General features: G+C 56.3%; 3 protein-coding genes across 12 annotated transcripts in view; 1 reads left to right on the top strand and 2 right to left on the bottom strand.

Annotated features, from left to right (window-relative positions):
* Positions 1–1328: 1328 nt before the first annotated feature.
* On the bottom strand, positions 1329–4719 carry Cfl1 (cofilin 1 (non-muscle)). The gene is made up of 4 exons (XM_013513851.1): positions 4616–4719; positions 2481–2788; positions 2174–2250; positions 1329–1963 (listed from the first exon to the last, which is right to left on the bottom strand). The coding sequence occupies exons 1-4, from the start codon at positions 4616–4618 to the stop codon at positions 1851–1853; spliced, it is 501 nt and encodes a 166-aa protein (XP_013369305.1). The 5' UTR covers positions 4619–4719; the 3' UTR covers positions 1329–1850.
* Positions 4720–4778: 59 nt separating this feature from the next.
* Mus81 (MUS81 structure-specific endonuclease subunit) lies at positions 4779–12348 on the top strand. Of its 7 annotated transcripts, XM_005384456.1 has the most exons (18): positions 4779–4868; positions 5037–5257; positions 7172–7385; positions 7473–7602; positions 7845–7930; positions 8418–8507; positions 8658–8726; positions 8879–8964; positions 9526–9666; positions 9750–9845; positions 9943–10064; positions 10155–10252; positions 10808–10924; positions 11014–11109; positions 11286–11414; positions 11488–11591; positions 12005–12088; positions 12178–12348. In XM_005384456.1, exons 3-18 carry the CDS (start codon positions 7251–7253, stop codon positions 12242–12244), a joined length of 1650 nt encoding a protein of 549 aa, XP_005384513.1. In that variant the 5' UTR covers positions 4779–4868; positions 5037–5257; positions 7172–7250; the 3' UTR covers positions 12245–12348. The 7 variants fall into 7 exon arrangements, with proteins under 7 accessions (XP_005384513.1, XP_005384515.1, XP_005384516.1 ...); XM_005384458.1 differs by lacking the exon at positions 5037–5257 and having other exon boundaries at positions 4783–4868; XM_005384459.2 differs by lacking the exon at positions 5037–5257 and having other exon boundaries at positions 4800–4884.
* A 946-nt stretch (positions 12349–13294) lies between these two features.
* Positions 13295–19913, bottom strand: part of Efemp2 (EGF containing fibulin-like extracellular matrix protein 2) — a 7516-nt gene continuing 897 nt past the window's right edge. For 2 of the 4 annotated variants that reach the window (XM_005384452.2, XM_013513845.1), the window contains exons 2-11: positions 19408–19525; positions 19137–19185; positions 18331–18537; positions 17657–17779; positions 17248–17364; positions 16992–17111; positions 15472–15591; positions 15257–15383; positions 14854–15049; positions 13295–13917 (exon numbers count right to left, since the gene is read on the bottom strand). In XM_005384452.2, coding sequence (XP_005384509.1) covers positions 13756–13917; positions 14854–15049; positions 15257–15383; positions 15472–15591; positions 16992–17111; positions 17248–17364; positions 17657–17779; positions 18331–18537; positions 19137–19185; positions 19408–19525 — 1339 coding nt within the window. In that variant the 3' untranslated portion in view covers positions 13295–13755. Of the gene's footprint in view, positions 13918–14853; positions 15050–15256; positions 15384–15471; positions 15592–16991; positions 17112–17247; positions 17365–17656; positions 17780–18330; positions 18538–19136; positions 19186–19407; positions 19768–19798 lie in introns of those variants that run through there. The other 2 variants (XM_005384453.2, XM_005384454.2) reach the window with 2 other exon arrangements.

The raw sequence follows: 19913 nt of genomic DNA, 5'->3' as shown, positions 1-19913 counted from the left end.
AGGTGTGCACCATGCCTGACCTCAGACCTTTTCTGAGACAGGGTCTCAGTAAGTCTCAAACTTGAGATCCTCCTGCCTTGGTGTCCCAGAGCGCTGCAATTACAGGGATGTGCCACTGCACCTGACTCATCTATTCACAGCTCAAAGGCTACCAGGAACATCCTGTGGCAGGACATGATGAAAACCAGAGCCTGGGACAGAGGGACACCCCTGCAGCTCCAGAGCCTTTCCTCCTGTGGCAACAGATATCCAGGGGAAGTACAAGACCCAGAACTTGAGACCCAAGAGGTCAAGGCTTAACCCTGCTCCATAGGCGCTACCAAAGACCACAGCTTGCGGGGTGTGGTGGCGCATGCCTGTAATCCCAGCACTTGGGAGGCTGAGGCAGGAGGATTATTGTGAGTTCGAGACCAGCCTGGGCTACAAAGTAAGCTCAAGGCCAGCCTGAACTATATAGAGAGACCCTGTCTCAAAAAGACCAAAAAAAAAAAAAAAAGACCACAGCTTAAAGAAAAATTGCAAATTCTCTTATTTCATGACCAGGAAAATAGAACTACCCTGTCCTGCCTCTCCCCAGTGCTCAGGGAGCTAAGAAACTGGATGTAACTTCAGGTGGCCTTTTGCTCTCGGGGATGAGGTTCAAACCCATTTCTAGCCTATTTCACTCCACTGTGGGGCTGGACTGCTTGGTTGCCTGTGCCTGCTGGGCAGAGCCCCAAGTGCAGACTGGAGACAGCCCACAGCAATACTAGCCAAGTACTCAGGACCTGGCAACGCCCTTTTGGTTACACACCGGGAGGTAGGGTCCAGACACCTGGGTCTGAAGTCCTGGCTCCACCTGGCTGGCCCCACCTTGAATGGACTGCAGCTGTATCTGTAGAAGGCCAAAGGCTCAGCTTGGTCTGACTCACAGCAGCCACTGAACCTGCTCCTCATAAATTCGAGTCATCCACCCAAGGAAAGAGACAGAGGAGAGGACCCAAAGAACCTTAAAAGGAGCTCCAGAGTACTCCTGTGGCCTGCACTACTGCCCTCCCACCTGGGCAGAACAGAACAGGAACTAGAAGTGGATGAGTTTGAGAGAGGCCACTTCTGCAAGAGGGCCCCAGCCGCCAGCAGCAGACACACCCTGGGCTGTGCCACCCCTTCAATAGCCAGTCTGGTGCCAACTACAGCACCAACAGAAAAGAGAGGGGACTGTCAGAAAGGAGTCTCAGCCAGGCACTGGAGCTGGCTGAGGCAGAGCAGAGATGCTATTCCTCCCAGTACCACCCCTCCAAAGCACCCCCAGATCCCAACCCTGAAACAGAGCAGCAACACCCCATTAGTATGTTTTTTAAATTTTTTTTTTAATCGAAGGTCCCTTACTGGTCCTGTTTCCATGAGTGGCCAAGACCAGGGAAAAGGGGAGGGGTGTCACCAGCCGGCACAGGGAGGGGTCATCTCCACAACATTCCATTTATACACAGAACTAAATAGACAAGCACAGAGTCACTATTTCGGTTAGAGGTTGGCAGCGTGGGAAGGGGAGGAATAGGTGGGCAATAGGGATGTCGTTAAAAAAAATACACGCCCCCCTCAAAGCTGGCTGCCTGAGGGGAACTTGGTCTGCTTCAACCCAGTAGGAATCAGAAGATCAAAAGCAGTTTGGGCAGGCCGGAACCGTCAGGGATGGAGGCAGGAGGAAGGTCCAGGGGGTAGGGGGGCTGTTTGGCAACTGGGGTGAAAGGATTGCCCTCCCCCTGCTGGGATCCCCCCAGCCCCTCCGGTCTGGCAGAAAGGGGGCAGCCTGCAACCCCTTGAGGGTAGGTCCAGGGCTGCCAGATGCTCCAGGCAGGGGCTGGAGGGGCTCACAAAGGCTTGCCCTCCAGGGAGATGACGGCACTGCCGCCCAGCTTCTCTGCCAGTGTGCAGCGGTCCTTGACCTCCTCATAGCAATTTGCCTGTAATTCGTGCTTGATCCCTGTGGGGAAGAAGGAGGGGTATCTGTGAGCAGCAAACACGAGTGAGGCATTTCTGTGGTTGGGAAGGAGCCATCAGAGCAGAAAGAAAGGTACAATGTACCAACCAGCGGGCAAGGAAGATGGGAGGAGGGGGCCCCTCTCCCAAGTTGTTTATTCCACTCTGCAGCCAAGGCTGGTGCAGATGGGCACAAGGAATCACTGGCCCTTACCTGTCAGCTTCTTTTTGATGGCATCCTTGGAGCTGGCATAGATCATTTTGCTCTTAAGGGGTGCACACTCAGGGGCCCTGGAGACAGAAATAAGGGAACTTGTAGCAACTGCCCTCAGGCACCAACTTCAACAAACCCTCAAGCTGGCCTCTGTCTTGGAGAATTTTGTCAACTTCCCCATTGACATGTGTTTTGTTACAATCCTCACCCCACTTCCAAAACCCAACCTCTTGCTAACCAGGACTTCTGTAAAGCTCCCCTCCTGAGAAAGGGGGCAGTGACAGAAGTGCCTGGATGAGCAGCTCACCAAAAGATAAACACCAGATCCTCCTTCTTGCTCTCCTTGGTCTCGTAGGTTGCATCATAGAGGGCATAGCGACAGTCCTTGTCTGGCAGCATCTTGACAAAGGTGGCGTAGGGGTCGTCCACAGTCTGGCCCACATCCCCTACCAGGATCTCCTTGCCCTCCTCCAGGATGATGTTCTTCTTGTCCTCACTCAGGCAGAAGAGCACTGCCTTCTTGCGCTTCTTCACTTCCTCTGGTGTTGAGGACTTGCGCACCTTCATGTCATTGAATACCTTGATAACGCCATCAGAGACTGCCACACCAGAGGCCTGAAGGACAAGCCACATGCATGTTGTGAAGAAACGGACTCAGGAAACCGCTGCCTGTAGCCAGTCCCTCTCCATTCTCAGATCTCAATCCGGATGCCAAGAAGTACAAGGGAACACTTACTCTTAGAGGGTGGAGTTTCCTTCCCAAAGCAAATCACTACTTTCCCACCCAAGCCACTGTCAAAGGACCAGGTAGGACATAACCCCCGCAGAGCAGCTACAAAAGAAACTTGCTTTGAATTATGTAGTTCAACACCCTCCCTCCCTGATTTTACAGGCTAGACAACGGAGAATTATGAAAAGCAAAGCACCGGCTGAGCTGTTAACTCAGAATTAAAAGAATCCGAGGACTACTGATTTGGTTCCTCCTCATAGTACTCAATCTCAGCCTTAGGACAAAAGTACCAACTGAGAACTTTCCTACAAAGAAGGACCAACATACCAGCCGCAGTCTCTTCAGGGAAGGGGGAACCAGGACCCACAATGCTAGCTGCAATACTAAAAGGTGCCAACAGGTCCACAAAGTCGGTCAGAACTACTCAATGTAGATGTTTCACAAACGACCCACTCCCCTGCTGGACAAGTCTCCACCCTCTAAGAGTAAGTGCAGCATCCCAAAGATCGCAGATAGAAATTATCAGGTCAAATTCTAAAGGCCGAAATCCTCCCGCTCTCTTTAAAAAATTTCTACTGGGATCATGCTTGGGGAAGCCCTAGACAGAAGGACTGACCAAGGCAAAACCCGCTCCCCCTAACTGCAGAGGAAGCAGGACACGTGACCCGGCCGCTTCCGGACTGGGCGGGGAAAGATGTGCTAGGCTCGGCCCCCTCCCCAAGAGAAAAACCCGTACCCAAGAGGCTACCGCACCTCCAGGGCCCCAACATCCAGACAGGCAGATGGACGGCCTGTTAGCTGCGGGCGGTAGCCTGAACAACTTACACAGGCATCAAGTCTCCGTGCCTTCGGGCTCAACACAGGGGACAGAATGGCTTCCAGTGCCCGCTTGGGTCACTTCCCTAAACTCGGCTCCACCCGCGGGCCCCAACCGGGAAAGCCGAAGGCCCAGCTGATCCCGAGCTACGACCCCGGCGGCGAAGCCTAAACGTGTGCGCACGCGCCGGCCGAGGTGCGGTTCAGCATAGCCCGGGGTACAGGCAAGAGCCCTGCTCGCGACCAGGGCTCGCTAGCTCCCGAGCACAGCTACGGCTTCTCCGGGGTCCGCTCCGTGCCTTGCAGTGCGAACTCCTAACCGTGGGCATCAGTGCCCCAAATAGGACCCGGTCGCCGCAGCATCCCTCTAGCCGCGCCGCCCCCGCCCCTGCCGGGCGCCTGCATCCCTGCCACCTGCTCTCTATACAGACGCGTCCGCCGAGGGAGGGTGACGCGAGAAGTGAACAGCCTTTGGGTGGGGCGCGCGTGCCGAGACCTCTCGCGCGCTTTTCTCTCGCAGCTCCCGGTCGGGTTTGGACGCCGCGTGCTCCACTCAAGCGCGCGTCCTCGGGAAACGTCGCGCGACGCCGGCCGCTCCGCGAGGGGCGCGTGCCCGCGTGCCCTGGACCCCTCCCCCACGGTCGGTGTCCGCGCGGGCGCACCAGCGGGATGGGGGAGGGGAACCCAGGGGGCGCGCGAGCGACGTCCAGAGCCTGCCCTTCCCCGCGCCCACGGGCGCGCACGCGCGGCCCAGCACCGCCCGCTGCTCCGTAGGAGACCCTCATCCCGCCCGGGGCGCTGGGGGAGGGGGTGCCGACGCCGCTCCCCGATGCCCCAAGGGTGCAAGCGACAGACCCGCGGCCGACCCCCTTTGGGTGCCCTAGCCAGCCGCTCACCATGTTTCCGGAAGCGAAACAGAGACTGCAAAAAGAGATGGAGAAGACAAGAGCCGCCGCAGCTGCTGCCGGGACCCGACTGAACGCGGCCTCTCCCGGCCCCTTCCGTTTAGTAGGAGCCGCACAATGAGGGGCGGGGCGAGCTTCCGGCACTCCCCGCGCAGCCGATGGGAAATGTAGTCCGAGGGTCCTGCGCCGTCGTCTGGCTCGCAGGATAACTGTCCGACGCGTCGTCAAGCTTCCCGGCTTCGCAGTGCGTGCTGGGAAATGTAGGCCAGGGCAGCTGTAGGGCGGGACTATAGAGCGCAGAGTGAGCTCATTGGAGGAACTTCCCAGGGAAGGCTTTGAGCTGAGCAATAGGCCCTGGGCTCGGTAAAAATGACCCGAAAAGGATCTCGGACTAAGCGGTTCTTTATTGCAGGAGAGACACGATTGTCAATTGTCGTAAGGCCTGTCTGCCACTCTTCGGATCATTTGGTTTGAAATCTCTTAGTGGAACTAGGATTTTGCTTTTTGGCATCGAAGCAACTATCAAACGGCCTCTTATCCGGCCTTAAAGCAGAGAATTGCAAGTATAAAGGGTCTTCAACAAACATTTTTCAGTATCTTCCATGTGCAAAGCTCCCTTTGTCTCAAGAAAAGGTCAGAAGCAACTTCGACAAAATAAGAATAGGAGGGGAAAACAGGAAAGGCTATCAGGGAATAGTTGTAAGGAGAGTTTTACTAGGCAATAAAGGGTGAAGGGCGGGAGTTTGTGCATTGAGAACTTCATGTGCCTTTTACCAGGCAGTGAAAAAAGGAAATAGAGACTAAGCTGGATTTGAACTTGGTTGATAGTTTTATGGTTTTTGTTTTTTGACACAGTGTCTTGCTACATATTTCAGGCTGGCCTGGACTCACTATGTAGTCCAGGCTTGCCTCAAAGTCAGGGCGATCCTCCTGCTTCAGCCTCCTGAGTGGTGGGATGACAGGCATGCGCCACCAAGCCCGGCTGGTTTATGGTTATTTAATACTTTCACAAGCTCGGTGAGAGCGCATAAGCCTAAAACTGTAGTGGGAGGCTCCAGCAAGATTTTGTTGGCCTAGAATAATGACCATGGCCTCACATTCTGCAGGAAGAGAAGGCAAGGTCGCAAATAAGTCAGAAGCAAACGGAACCAGAGGCCTTGATACCATAACCAGAATAAAGGATGTAAATATAGAGACGCCCAGGAGTAGGGTACCTCACAGGGCATGACGGGGATTGTAGTCATGGACATCCGTCGCACCGCCCACCGGCAGAGCTCTGGGACCTCCAGGTGGAGGCCGCAGCTTGACCCCCGCCTTCCCCGAGCGCCCCTGGCTGAGAGGAGGCTAGCTCCACCTTTTTCGAGCTTCGCAGTTCCCAGAGTAACAACGGGGAGGGGGGAGGGCTTTACAGTTACCGTGGTGACGCGCTCCGCCCGCCCCCGGCCGCATGATGCCCTAGATGTCCTTATTAGGACAAGAGACTAGAGGGGGCGGGGCCAACCCGAACACCAGCTTCAGGCTCCTTATAAGGCCGCGTTGGGAGGGAGGCGGGAACACAGAGCCGGCAGAGGATGCAGGGCCGTAGGCTACGTGTAGTGTGAAGGGGCGGGCCTGCCGCTTCGGTGCCGGCTGTGTCCTCCAAGGCCCAAGATCTGCATCTCCGACTCCCAGCATTAACAGCTAGAGGCCGGCGGGGAGTAGGGTGGGGGATGCTCCAATCCCTCTACCCCTCAACCTGGGATGTTTGCAAAGTTTTCAGTCTGAGGACACCCCACTTCCAATTTGCCACAAAAGCAGTGTTCACTTCTGCCTCTACCAGCCGGCTCCCCAGGATCCAGTCACGTGCCTGGCGGGCCTCCCCACCTGGCAGGATACCCTGCATCTCTTTCTTACGAGTTCTGCGCATCCGCTGCCTCTCCACCCAGTCCATCCGGCTTGGCCCTTCTGTGCGCATCCCCACTTTGGGCCCCCAGCCTGCCCCTCTTTCATTTTCTCCCTCTCTCCATGTCCCGCGGGGGGGGGGGGAATCACCATTTCCTCCGAGATCCTTCCAGCTTCTCCAGCCTCGCCTCTGTGTCCTCCTGTCCCCGGCAGCCCTGCTTGTATGTGTCCCACAAATACACTTGCACTTATTTGTCGTCTCTCCCCCTATACCTCCCCACTCGACTCTTCTCAAACTATCTCTCTCCAGCCTTCTTTTCAAGAATGAGGCTGAAACTGACAGTCTTAGAGACATTGCAACGGCCAATTCCAGGTTTTCTGTTAAGCGCCGCCCCAGTCAGCCCTCCCAGTCGCAGGGGGCGCTGTCCGCTTTCCTATCGCCTGCCACAGAGATGGATGCACCCGCTTTCCAATCTGGTGTGGGAGGAAGGGGCAGGTCAAGGCTCCGACTCGAGTCTTAGAGGCTGATCCAGGCCTGGGGGAGCCCAGGCCCAGGGTTGTAGAGACTACGTCTCTATCTGTCAGAGCAGTGCAGGGGACACTAGTCAGATCCCCACTGGGAGCACGTGATTGGAAAGGTCCTTCCCTCATCTCTCCCCGCGCAAGGTGTTCCACTCCCGATCCCAGAACTGACGGTGTCCCTGTCTCGCGGGCGTGAAGTGCCAGCGGATCCACTCTGGGGTTCATGGCGGCGCCGGTCCGCCTGGGCCGGAAACGCCCGCTGCCGGTTTGCCCCAACCCGCTCTTTGTGCGCTGGCTGACCGAGTGGAGGGACGCGGCAGCCAGCAGGGGGCGCCGCACGCGCTTCGTGTTTCAGAAGGTGGGTCCTGGTCGGTGTGGCTGGGGTCGAGTGTTGGCAGAGCCAGACTACCTGCCTTGCCCTGACCGAGCTCCCTTCCCCTGCCAGGCACTGCGCTCCCTCCGGCGGTACCCGCTGCCCCTGCGCAGCGGGAAGGAAGCTAAGATCCTCCAGCACTTCGGAGACCGGCTCTGCCGAATGCTGGACGAGCGATTACAGCAGCACGGAGCATCGGGTGGTGAGCGCCTGGGCAGGAGTGGGGGTGATCGATCCCCTGCCTCCTCCAGGTGCAGCCTCCGTACTCACCTTAGATACCTTGGCTTTAATCTCCCTACTGCAGTACTAGTTACTCTTTGATCTGGGGCAGATGGTTGGCGCTCTCAGCCTCATAGTTCACATACGTGAGCAGTCCGCATCCCGGATCCTCGTCCCTGCCAGACTCCGTGGAGGTACCAGGTTGACTTTCTTCTGCTCTCACAGGTGACCGTGCTCCTGGCTCACCACCTGGAGAGAAGAGCCCAGCCCAGGAAAGGTCATCTGCCCAAATCCAGGACTCTTCCGTGCCAGTGAGGAGGGGCAAGGGAAAAAAGCAAAGTGGGAGTCCTGGGAATAGGATTGCTTGGTTTGAGGGATTTAGTGGGCTTGGACCCAGATTTCCATAGTGATTCTTGGTTTAGGACAAATGCCTTATCCTGAGACAGGGTTTTAATTCTGTAAGTGGGGATATGGTTAACACCTGTAGAGGAAGTTCCACAATTAAGCTACTTAAAGGGCCCAGCCCAGTTAGTTTTGGACTGCCCTCACTCACTGTTCTCTCCTGTAGTGTCAGACAGATAACCCCAGCCTATCCCTGCCCTGCAAGTGTCCACTGTCTCATTTTGGATTTACATGGGGTCATCCCATCATCTGGCTTGCTTTACAGATAAGGAAAGTGGGAAGCAACTAAGGGACTTTCCCAGGACACATATCCTTCTGAAACTCAGTTGTCCTTCCAGGAACTGAGCTGACACTGACAGGCAGTATTTGTATTCAGAATCCCTCTGTCCCTTTCAGGTTCCTGCCCAGCCCCAAGCAGGAGGCTATTGGCCGGCTCGAAACTCAGGAGCCCGAGTAGTCCTGCTGCAGCTCTACTGGGAGCACCTGGTCAGTGGCTGGCCATGCCAGGAGTGTTGGGAGAGGCAGTGGGGTGAGAGTGCCTGGCCCAGGCAAGGCGGGCAGAAATCATCCCAGCCACTTGGGCAGGGCCAGGAGCTCTAGCACTGAACCTACCCTGTCATTTATGCTATGGTTCAGGATTCTGATGGCCACAGCTTCCTAACCAAGGAGGAGCTGCTACAGAGGTGTGCCCAGAAGGACCCCAGGGTGAGCACTAGGTGGGGAAAGACAGGTGGAGCCTACCAGAACGCCTTTGTGGTGGTGAGAAGTAGCACTGGGCCTGGTCTGACCCCTGTGCCTAGGGTACAGGGGCTTACAGCACTAGGGGCTCCCTTGAGGGTTTCCTCCCCTTTCCACAGATAGCCTCTCGGAGTTCTCGACCCTGGCCAGCCCTTCGTTCTCTCCTGCAGAGGAACCTGGTCCTCAGGACACACCAGCCAGCCAGGTGGGGCCAGTTGCAGGGGTCACAGCAGCCAGGGATGGGCCAGCATGCACGGCATTCTTAGTGGGCCCCTGAAGTCAGCCAGCAGTTTCCAGATGTGATGCTGTCTAGGTTGAAGAAGCCTGCTCCCTGCCCCCCCAACAGCCTAATCTGTTGGAGTACCAGGAGGATGTGAGAAATTGAGGTGGCAGGGGGAGGATGGAGGAGTGCCACCTTTAGTAGAGGAGCAGAAAGCCTTTGCCAAGGAGACAGAATTTAGCATGACTTAAAATTTGGCTGGTAGAGGTATAGGACGGGTGTTTCAGGGAGGAGGAGGGAACAGCATGAGTAAAGGTAGGAGGAAGTACTTTGTCTGAGACATACGCATTGCAGACCTGAGAAACACCACCAGGCTGGTCCAGGGAAACTGATCTGAGGGGCAGGAAGAAGGGTGGAGGAGGGGACTTGTTTGTGCAGTGTTGCCAAGGGGGCTGGTGTTGAGGCCCGCCTAGCTGGGGGCGGCAGGAGAGCCTGCCAGGTATGAGTGAAGAAGGGAGAGCTGTGTTCTTCTCTTCCACCTCTCAGGTACTCACTGACCCCAGAGGGCCTGGAACTGGCCCAGAAGTTGGCTGAGTCAGAACGCCTGAGCTTGCTGAATGTGGGCACTGGGCCCAAGAAGCCCCCTGTGGAGGAGCCAGCACTGCCAGGAGCAGCCTTGGCTGAGCTGTGAGGAGAAAGGGGAGAAGTGGGGAGGGGAGACGTCCAGCACTGGGGGTTCTGGCCTCACATACAGCAATCTCCACCCACAGTGGCGCCAGTGAAGCGGGTGTCCAGCAGCCACAGCTGAAGCTGGGGCCTGCAGAGTACAGGGTGCTGTTGTGTGTGGACGTTGGAGAGACCAGGGGGTAGGTGAGGGAGAGGAGTTGTGAAGATAACCAGAGAATCCTGAAGGGTGGGGAGTACTGGCCCGTCCTGACTGTGGCCTCCTCCCTGCAATTCCAGGGTGGGACACAGGCCAGAGCTGCTCCGAGAGCTGCAGCGGCTCCACGTGAACCACATGGTGCGCAAGCTACACATTGGGGACTTTGTGTGGGTGGCACAGGAGACCAGGCCCAAAGATCCAGGTAAAAGCACATGGATGGGCAGGCATCAGAGGCTAGGCATAGTGGGTGAGGGCACACAAGCCATCGGGACCTCTGTTGGCTTTTTGGCAGCAAGACCTGCAGAGTTAGTGCTGGACTACATTGTGGAGCGCAAGCGGCTGGACGACCTGTGTAGCAGCATCATCGATGGCCGCTTCCGGGAACAGAAGGTCCCTTCACTGGCCCGCCTCCTCCCGTTCCCTGTTCTCTGCCTGCTCTGGGACTGCCTCTTCAGCCCCGGGAAGCCAAGGCACTGTGGGGTGGTCTCCTCAGGCAGAGCCCCCAAAGTCTCCAGCCACATGTCCCTTTGAGCTGCTGCAGGCAGGCCCAGTTCACACCCCCTTAGGCAGTCCTAGAGCACAGCAGGAACGCAGGGCATCTGAGCTGGGCAGAGGAACTTTCTAAAGACCCCTTCTGTACCCAGCTCCTGCGGTCTTGGGTGAATGACGCCCAGATGCAATGCAGAGGTTTTGTGTTGGTCTCAGCTGCTGAGCTGATCCCACAGTCAGGAGGCTATGAACAGGCCAAGGGAGGCCTGCAGGATTGGCTGCTCTCAGAGATGGTAGAGGGCTTTCCCACAAGAGTCACAGCTTGAGGACAGGGATGGAGCCGCCTGAGGCAGGTGGATAGGCAGCATGGGTGAGGAGGCAAACTGGCGGGACCAGAGTCTGATTTTGAGTGGGGCACGTGGGCACCCAGGCCTGACCCAGCCTCTGTTTCCCCAGTTCCGACTGAAGCGCTGTGGCCTGGGGCACCGGGTGTACCTGGTGGAAGAGCACGGCTCAGTCCACAACCTCAGCCTCCCCGAGAGCACACTGCTGCAGGCTGTCACCAACACCCAGGTGAGACGAGAAGGCAGGGCCAGATTGACAGGGCCCAGGAACCATGGTCCGGGCCAGGAGCAGCTCCTGCCCTTGGTCTTCCTCCATAGGTCATCGATGGGTTCTTTGTGAAGCGCACAGCAGACATTAAGGAATCGGCAGCCTACCTGGCCCTTCTGACACGGGGCCTGGAGAGCCTTTACCAGGTAAGCAGATCTGCCTGTTTGGTGTTGTCCTTTATCTGGGTCCTTGCTTTCCCAAGGGAGGTAAGGTGGTTGAGAACCCCATTGTTTAGTCTGGCCATCGAGGCCTAGGGCTGAGCAAGGACACGGGGAGTTGACCCTTAGAGCTTCATCCTGGCCTCAGCGCCCTCTTCCCTCAGGGCCACACCCTACGCAGCCGCCCCTGGGGAACCCCAGGGGATCCTGAATCGGAAACCAGGCCCTCCCCAAACCCTCTCTGCTCGCTCTTCACCTTCGGTGACTTCAACTCTGGAGCCATCAAGAACAAGGTACTGCCTCTGCCCAGACTCCTTAGGTGGCCCAGCCCGGACCATCCCTGACACAGGCCTCCCCCAACCCCAGGCCCAGTCTGTGCGAGAGGTGTTTGCCCGGCAGCTGATGCAGGTGGGCGGAGTGAGTGGGGAGAAGGCGGCAGCCCTGGTGGATCGATACAGCACCCCTGCCAGGTACGTCCCAGGAGGGCCCCTGCGGGTTCCTCAGCCCGTCTGCCCCCTCATTCAGCTTAACCAATGCTTTTGGGGAGCAGGCCTGGCTCTGTGTGAGCTAAATAGAGGGAAAGGTGGGCAGAGGCAGCTAAACCCTGAGGAGGTTGGTGGGAGGAGAACATTCCACCTGGTGCAGCAGAGAAGGCTTCCTGGAGGGGGCTCTGAGCCCCAAAGACCGGGGTATCTTTTGGAGCCTCTACTAGTCTGCCCCAGTGTTGCCCAGAAGGAAGGGTAGACAGGAAGAAGCAAGGCTTCAAACACCAGGCTCAGGAAGTATGCAGTGTCCTGATCCCTCTGTCCCAGGCTCACCCCCTCCTGCTTCAGCTCCCAAGGTGCTGGCCCACATGGTCAGCCATTGTGTTCCCTACTCCCAGCCTCCTGGCCGCTTATGACGCCTGTGCCACCCCCAAGGAGCAGGAGATGTTGCTGAGCACCATCAAGTGTGGGCGTCTGCAGAGGTGAGGACAAGAGACAGAATCTGAAGGCGGTGGTGGGGGCTGGGCAGCCCTAGGCCCTGGGCCAACCCTCACCTGCCTCATTCTTGTAGGAATCTGGGGCCAGCTCTAAGCAAGACCTTGTCCCAGCTCTACTGCAGCTACGGCCCCCTGACCTGAGCTATGCTACGAAACAGATCCCAGCCCCCTAAACCTCCCCACCCAGGCTAGCCAGCCTCTTAACTAGGACTTTTTTGGGGGACCACAATAAAAATTTAAATGTTTGTAGCCTTCTCTGTTACAGAAGGGATGTCAGGCTTCAAGGGCCTTGTGAAATATGTCTGTGCAGGAAGACATGACCATATGGTCTCTAGTATTTCTGTTTGCTTGCAGTGCTGGGGATTGATCCCAGGGTCTCCTGTGTGCTAGGCAAATGCTCTACTGCTAAATTGTACTCCCAGGCTGTCCAAGCAGTATGATGGTGCACACTTGTAATTCCATTACGCTGGAGGCTGAGGCAGGTGGGACCTCCATGAGTTCAAGGCTACTGTAGGCTATAAAGTAAGTTCAAGGCCAGCCTGATAGTGAGACCGTGTCTCCAACAAACGAATAAATAAAGCTGGTACCTTGGGATCTGGGGTTCCCTGGTTAAGGAGATAGAGTCAATGGGGACTTGCAATCTTGGATCTATCTTTTCTCCCCTAGTACTGGGGATTGAACCCAGTGCCTTCACACTGAGCTATATCTCCAGCCCTTCGTTTCATTTATTTATTTTTTGTTGTTGTTGTGTTTTGTTTTGTCTTTAGGTTTTTTTTTTTCCAAATCAAACTCACAACCTTGTGCTTGCCAGGCAGGCGCTGTGCCGCTGAGCTAAATCCCCAACCCTGTGTTTTGTTTTTTTTGACACAGGGTCTCACTATGTAGTTCAGGTTGACCTCAAACTTGCAGCAATCCTGGCTCAGCCTTCCAAGTGCTGGAATTACAGGTGTGCACCACCAGATCCAGGCCACTTTTTTAAAAAAAAATTTAATTTTGAGATCAGATCTCCCTAAGTTGCCCAGGCTTTGTGATCCTCTTGTCTCAGCATCCCAGAGTACTGGACTTTCAGGTGTGGGCCTCCATGCCTAGCTTTGAATCTACTTTATTCATATTATCGGATGGTTCCTGATCAAATACGATTTTCATTCTTAAGAGGTTTTATATCTTGGGAAAGAAAACCTGGAAAAGCACTCACAGTCCACTTGTCTCATCTTATATTGGAAACCAGGCCCAGGCAGCTAATTATGGTTTCTCCAAGTGTGTAGTTCGACGCAGAGCTAGGACTGGAAGTGTGGGGCTCCTGGCACCATCCCTAGCAGGGTTTCTTGGGCCCCCTGCCAACTAGTCACACCCAAAACTCCACACCTCATCACTTCCTGTCTGAAGTCTGTGGTACACAGCTCCCATCAGTGGGGCCCCCTCATCCTGAACACCTTCCCCGCCCCCGTTCTGCAGGATTTAGCCTGCTTCGCACAAGCCCAGGCCTTGCCCAAGCTGAGGTTACCCACCCTCCTCAGCCACCGGGACTCCTTCTTTCTCCCTTTATTGCCTTTTTCTTGCTGCCCTTCACAACATTTTCCCTTTTATCAGAAGACAGTCATCCCTGGCCCCCAGGCTCCTTGGCTACAGGGGACTGTGAGGAGGGTCCCCCCTCAGAAAGCGTAGGCCCCCACGAAGATGGTGAGTCTCAGTACAGAGCTGGCCCGGTAGCTCATGAGGGAGTTCAAGGTGACCATCTCCAGGTCCAACACGTACTCCCGGGGGCCCGTCACTGGCCGGGCGAGGACCAGCATGGCACTGACATTGTTGATTTGCTGCAGGGCACAGTGGGTAGAAGGACACAGAGATTGTGTTAGCTTATGTGCCACAACCCTACGCCCCATCACCTCCCTATCTTGTGGCTGTGAGGTGGGGAAACAGTCTTAGCTAGGTGTGACCTAGACCCTTACCTGGCTTTTTTTTTTGAGATGGCATCTCGCTATGTAGCTCAGGCTGGCCTTGCACTTACTATGTAGTCCAGGTTGGCATTGAACTTGAGGCAATCTTCCTGCCTCAGCTTCCCAAGTGCTGGGATTATAGGCATGCACCACCACGCCCAGCTTCTCATCCAGCTCTTTGAGATCTGGAGATCTCCTCCTTTACCCAGGTCCTGCCCTTGGAGATCTCTCACTCGTGTTCCCATTGCCAGCTAGTGTGTGTTATTTTGTATAACCAGAGTTAATTGATTCAAGGCCAAGTGTGACTTGGGAGTGGCAGGTCTTTTGGTGATCCAGAGCAGGCAGACTCTCCTTCAAAGCATTCAATGTCAAAAAGAAAAGTTTGGACACTAGACACAGCCCTCCTGCTGAATGTAGCACAGGGACCACAAGACTGAGACCCTTGCACGCCTCACTGTGAGCCACACCTGGGCCGTTCCACCTACAGCTTGCCAGCAGAGCCCGCTTCTCTCACCAGGGTTTCTGCATTTACACCATTCCTTGTTTTATGGATGAAGAAACTGAGGTCAGGTAGAGAAAACCAGTACCAGGCCTCAAACCCCAATGATAGGGCTTGTCATTTAACATCAACAGTTTATACCCCGGAACTAGGATACTACCTCCCCACCCTCTTCCCTTTGAAACCCCGCCTCCAAAGGTGGGGCTTTGGGAGAAGGGGCTGGGCCAAGTGGCAAGGCCCAGTCTTATTTAGGGTTCCAGGAATTTCATTTTAGATCGTGCATGTCAGTTGAGAGAAGCAGGGGAGGGTCTTACCCTAATGTAGAAGTCCCCCTGTGAATTTCCGGCACGTATCTGAAAGGCATTGTAGGCACCAGGGTAAACAGAGGTGGCTTGGATCTGGAACACGTCTGCGGGCACGCTCCGCTCCGAAGTGATGCTCATATAGCGGTGCACAATGGAGGAGGGCTGCTCCCGGCACAGAGGGTTGGAGGCAGGACAGAGGCAGCGGCTAGAGACCCCCAAATGGGAAACAGGAATGAGCACCTGACCCATCTCCCAAAAGAGGGAATCCCAAGAGGATTTTCCCACTCCTGGTGTAAGAGTACAACTCCCATCACCCCGCAGGGCATGTGCCAGCCCGTTTAGACACCAGTCTGTCCACACAGCCCTCTGGGAGTTGTAGTTTTATAGGGGAGCCTAGTTTGCATTGACTCACTTGTCAGACACCTGAATGTAGGGCTCCACACAGCGGTTGGTATCCACGCAGCGGTAGCCCCCATGGAAGTTGACACAGGTTTGGGCCTCAGAGCACTGGTGTGCACCCGACTCACACTCATCAATGTCTGTGCCAGGGGAGAGGGGCTGGAATCTGGAGTGTCAGGCCAACAGCCCCTGATATCACCCTGCCTGCCCCATCCGGGCAACCAGTACCTTGGCAGAGACGCGTGGCCAGCAGCTGGTAGCCCTGAGGGCAGTGGCAGGAGAAGCGGCCTGGCTCGTTGACACAGCGATACTGGCAGAGATAACTGGAGTAGCTGCACTCATCGATATCTGAGGGAGGGTGGGGATGAGGACCCTGGGCCATCCTTATAATTGGATCCCACAAACGTTTACTGAGAGCTCAGCCCCATGTAAGGCTGAATATAGGAAGAGAGAAAGGGATGAGACTAGCCCTGCAAAGCTCAGGACAGGGGATACAGGGTTCTAAGAAACGTCTGAGGGGTCGGGGTGTAGCTTATAGCAAAGTGCCTGCTGAGCATGCACAAGGCCTTGGGTTCAATCCCTAGCACTGCCCAATAAATAGAAAGACAGAAAGGTAGGTCTGCCCTAACCTCCCTGCTCCTCTTTGCCCCGTAAGAGTTTTAAAAAAAAAACCAAAAAACTAGAAGTGGGGTGTGGTGGTGCATGCCTGTAATCCCAGCACTAGGGAGAGGCCAAGGCAGGACGGCACTACAAGTTTGAGTCCAGTCTGGGCTATATAGCAAGACCCTGTCTCAAAAAACAAAGATAATAATAATTTAAAAAACTAGAAACCTAGAGACTTTGGAGTGAGTCCCACTGACTGATTTTGGGGAACCTCAATTTCTCTGCCAATAAAATAAGTGGATTAGATTATGTGAGTCCTAAGTTTCAGTGACTTGGCCAGTTCTTGCACCCCACAATCAGTCCAAGCACCCAGACACTCCCCCACCAACTGTGACAGGTAAGATACTGTTTTTCTACTGTACCCCCCTTATGCTGCCAGGCACCAACAAGGCTCTAGTCCACACATGGCATCATGACACCAATGGAGTACGTGTCAGGTAACATGGGGTGACGTGCAGATCGAGGACGCTGGCCCCATCTGATCCTTGCTGTGAACACTTAGGCAAGTCGCTTAACCTCTTAGTAGAAGGATGGAAGGCACCATTTACCTAGAACTTTATACTTATTTTTTATAATCCTTCTAACAAACCCGGAGAGAGATACCAATGTCCTCGTTTGACAGAGGAAGGAGAAATATTACACCTACCTTCCTAGGATTGTTGCCAGGATTAGCAAGTCCAAGTATATAAGGGAAGTGCCCTGCATGGGGCAGGTTCTCAATGAATTGTTCACTTTAGCTGCTTCAGACTTGACGAAGCCTTTTAGTGTCCTGTTTCAGCCTCTAGACAACCCATTTTACAAAAGAAATAGCCCAGAGAGAAGAGCCACTCATGCTAGAGCAGGATTTGAATGCAGGTCAGCCCAATTCCCAGTAAGAGTGCCATCCTTCTCTCCCAAGTGAGCTTCAGTAGAGGCCCAACTGTGCCTTCCTACCAGGCTGGGAGTGCCCATAATGGAGTATCTGAGAGGTACATGGGTGCAGACAGAGGTGGGACATGAAAGAAATGAAGGACTGTGTGGCTTGGGGCTCGAGGCAGGGCCTGGGGGACCAATGCAGGAGCCCAGGGCAGCAGAGGGGCTCTCACCGCTACAGGAGAAGCCGTCCCGGTGCAGCTCATAGCCCTGGTTGCAGCGACACAGGAAGGTCCCATAGGAGTTGAAGCAGCGCTGCTCACAGGGGGCCCCCATGTCACACTCATTCACATCTGGGGGGTACCAGGAAAAATGGGAAAGTGGAAGAATACGCCAGAGCCCCACTGTACCTGAAGGGGAGCTCCCCATCCCCTCTACCACCACCATCTCCCCGCCCAGAACCAGGAGTCTGGCCTGGCCCAGCCTCACCCACACAGGACCGGTTGTTGGGCCCCAGCTGGAAGCCCGGCTCGCACTGACAGCGAAAGGAGCCGGGCAGGTTCACACAGCGGTGCTGGCAGTATCGGTAGCGGCACTCGTCTATGTCTGGGAAGGAAGCAACGGAAAGAGGGCAGAGCAGAGGTCAGGTGGGGCCTAAGCGAGCTGGAACTCAAGGCCTTGGTGCTCATGGACCTGTGTTTGGCGAGTGGGCCAGGGCCAGGTCAGCCAGGACCCCTACCCCCAATACAGTCCTCTGTGTCTGATGATGACAGGAGGGCATAGGTAGCAGAGGACTGGGGGAAGCCCAGAGGTAAGGTGGAATGGGGCTCAAGTACTAGGTCAAGAGCCAGGCTGGAAGCACAGAGCAAGGCCTGGGGAGGTCACTGCTTGGACTCACCCACACACTCGGGCCCAATCTTGCGGTAGCCGTCAGGACAGGTGCACTGGTAGGAGCCAGGCAGGTTATGGCAGTCCTGGCTGGGGCGACAGTCGTGCAAGGCCTGGGCACACTCGTCCACATCTGCGGGAGACACCACTCAGCCCCTGCCTGTAATCCCACACCAGCACACAGGACAGACACCTCAATTTGGGAGGACAACATGGGCCAGATAGCATTTACATGGATGCATGGGTGATTGGCACCCCAAAACATGGACATGTAAATTAGATCTCCCCAATAACATAAATGACAGTCCAGCAGCCTAGGAACCAACTGGAAGGCTACCCCAAAACTATGACAGCTCATGTCAAGGGAGCAGAGGAAACAAGGTCCTGTCCATGCACCCTACCCTAGCAACACTGACCCGAGAACCATTCCTTGTGGGGCAGGGGCAGGGGTTGGGAGGGGGACCTCTTGGATGTCTCTGGAAGAAGTGAGACCAGAGTCCCAGGGGCTGGCTGGGGCACTGGGACCCACCCTGAGCCCACTGGAAGTGGGGATCTGAATGCGGGTTGAGGATGTTGAGGATGTCTCTCCAAGGAGCTAGTAGCTTTCAGCAAGGGAGGAATATGAGGTCTGTTTTAAGATTCTTGGTAAGAGAAAATCTGGGTGCCCAAGTGGCTCCCACTCACCCACACAGCTCTCCTGTTGGTCGGGCTCATAGCCTGGTGGGCAGGTGTTGGGGTGTTGAGCAGGGGGCACTGGTGGCGGGGGTCCCTCGCCATGCAGGTCGTTGATGACAGCAGCCGAGCGTGGCAGACACAAATAGCCCCCATAGTGGTTGATGCATTTCATTTCGCCCTTGCAGGCCTCGGGGATGGTCAGGCACTCGTTGACATCTGCAGAGAGGGGCCTGCTGGGTACAGCCAGTCTCCTGGGCTGGCCCTAGAGGAACAGGGGGGCAGCAGCCCTGTTTGGCCTTCTCTAACTGTGGGGTTGGCCAAGGTCTAGCTTCTCTTCTCAACAAGCTAAGGCTGCCTGCCCAGGACCCCTCCCCAGGCCCTGCCAGGGCTGGAGGTGGGATAGCTGTTCCCACAGTTGCCCCCATTTTCCTGCCTCCAAGTGGGTCTCTATCCCTCCCCAATGCCCCCAGGCTCTAAATCAGCCCACGCAGGATTGGCAAGACGGCTGACCCACCCCTGGGGACACTGCCCTCCCATGCTGCAGTGGGACAAAGAGCTGAACAGGAGAGTGGCTCACACAAAATAACAGTATACACAGCCGAGCTCCTCTGGGCAGTGCCCAGTTGCTCTCTTGCCTATTGGGGGTAGAGGTGAATTTCCTGGGTTTCTTGGAGGGAGGAGCCGCCCCTCATGGAGCCGGCCCCAGAGAACCAGAGTTGGCCTGGGCCCAGCAGATCTACAGCTCATGGAGTTGGGGGCCTCCTTGGGAAGCAAGAAAACTTCCTGGTTCCTGGGGGTCCCAGAGACACACTCACCCCGGCAGTGCTGGCTGTCTGGGTCCCACTCATAGCCATCTGTGCATTCCTGGGGGGGAACCAGAGGTGGCCAGTGATCGCCCCAGGTTTCCTCTATTGGCCAGGCCAAGACCAGGGCCTGAGACTGGTCACCCTCCCTCCTGGCCTGCTCCCACAATGGCCCCCTGCTGTTCCATCCACCAGGGGAGGGGAGACTCTTCCCCACCAGTGGGAGCTCCACAATCCTGGTCTCTGTCCCTGCTGATCTAGTCCTAGGCCCCATGGTCCCTACCGTGTAGCTGTCCGGCTCCTCGGAATCCTGGGGATAGGCTGTCCCCAAGAGCAACAGCAGCAGCGCCCAGAGCTGTAGAGACCCGGGGAGGCAGGAGGCGAAGGGGAGCATCCTGGGACTGAGAGATGGTGGGCAGGGCTCAGGGGTCTCTGCCATGGGACCCCCTATTTCCTGTATCAGCCCCAGCCCCAGCTGTCTTCGCTCAGGACAGTATCTGAGCCCGGGAGTCCTCTCGCGGACCCAGGTCCCAGGCCCACTGGCCGCGGCCGCCCCGCCCCCGCCCGGTCCCGCAGCGGTGCGGGCCGAGGAGCTCAGGCCTCCGGGTCTGCGCTGCGCGTCTCGGCCGACTCGGGCCCGCGTCCTCCCCCCACGCACGGCCCCAAGGGCTCACTTGGGCCAGCGGCGCCGGCGGCTCGGCTGACTCGGGCAGTGCCTGCGGACAGACGGACAGGCGGACAGCGCAGCTCCCTGGACGCGAGGCCCCAGGAAGCGCCCCCCGCCCGCCC

Source organism: Chinchilla lanigera, unplaced genomic scaffold (genome assembly GCF_000276665.1).
Source record: "Chinchilla lanigera isolate Chin_1 unplaced genomic scaffold, ChiLan1.0 scaffold00021, whole genome shotgun sequence".
Lineage (NCBI taxonomy): Eukaryota > Metazoa > Chordata > Mammalia > Rodentia > Chinchillidae > Chinchilla > Chinchilla lanigera.
Note: the sequence above shows the minus strand (reverse complement) of the source record. Positions and strands in the feature narration are given on the sequence as shown.

What these genes read in the sequence shown, in the direction of transcription:
- Cfl1 (XM_013513851.1), bottom strand. An exon ending in GATCTGGTGTTTATCTTTTG is followed by an intron (nt 2,251 to 2,480) that starts GTGAGCTGCTCA and finishes TTCTGTCTCCAG; the next exon opens with GGCCCCTGAGTGTGCACCCC. An exon ending in CATCAAAAAGAAGCTGACAG is followed by an intron (nt 1,964 to 2,173) that starts GTAAGGGCCAGT and finishes TCTTCCCCACAG; the next exon opens with GGATCAAGCACGAATTACAG.
- Mus81 (XM_005384456.1), top strand. Translation starts at nt 7,251, where the DNA reads ATGGCGGCGCCGGTCCGCCTGGGCCGGAAACGCCCGCTGCCGGTTTGC. An exon ending in TCCAGGACTCTTCCGTGCCA is followed by an intron (nt 7,931 to 8,417) that starts GTGAGGAGGGGC and finishes TGTCCCTTTCAG; the next exon opens with GTTCCTGCCCAGCCCCAAGC. An exon ending in GCCGCTTCCGGGAACAGAAG is followed by an intron (nt 10,253 to 10,807) that starts GTCCCTTCACTG and finishes CTGTTTCCCCAG; the next exon opens with TTCCGACTGAAGCGCTGTGG.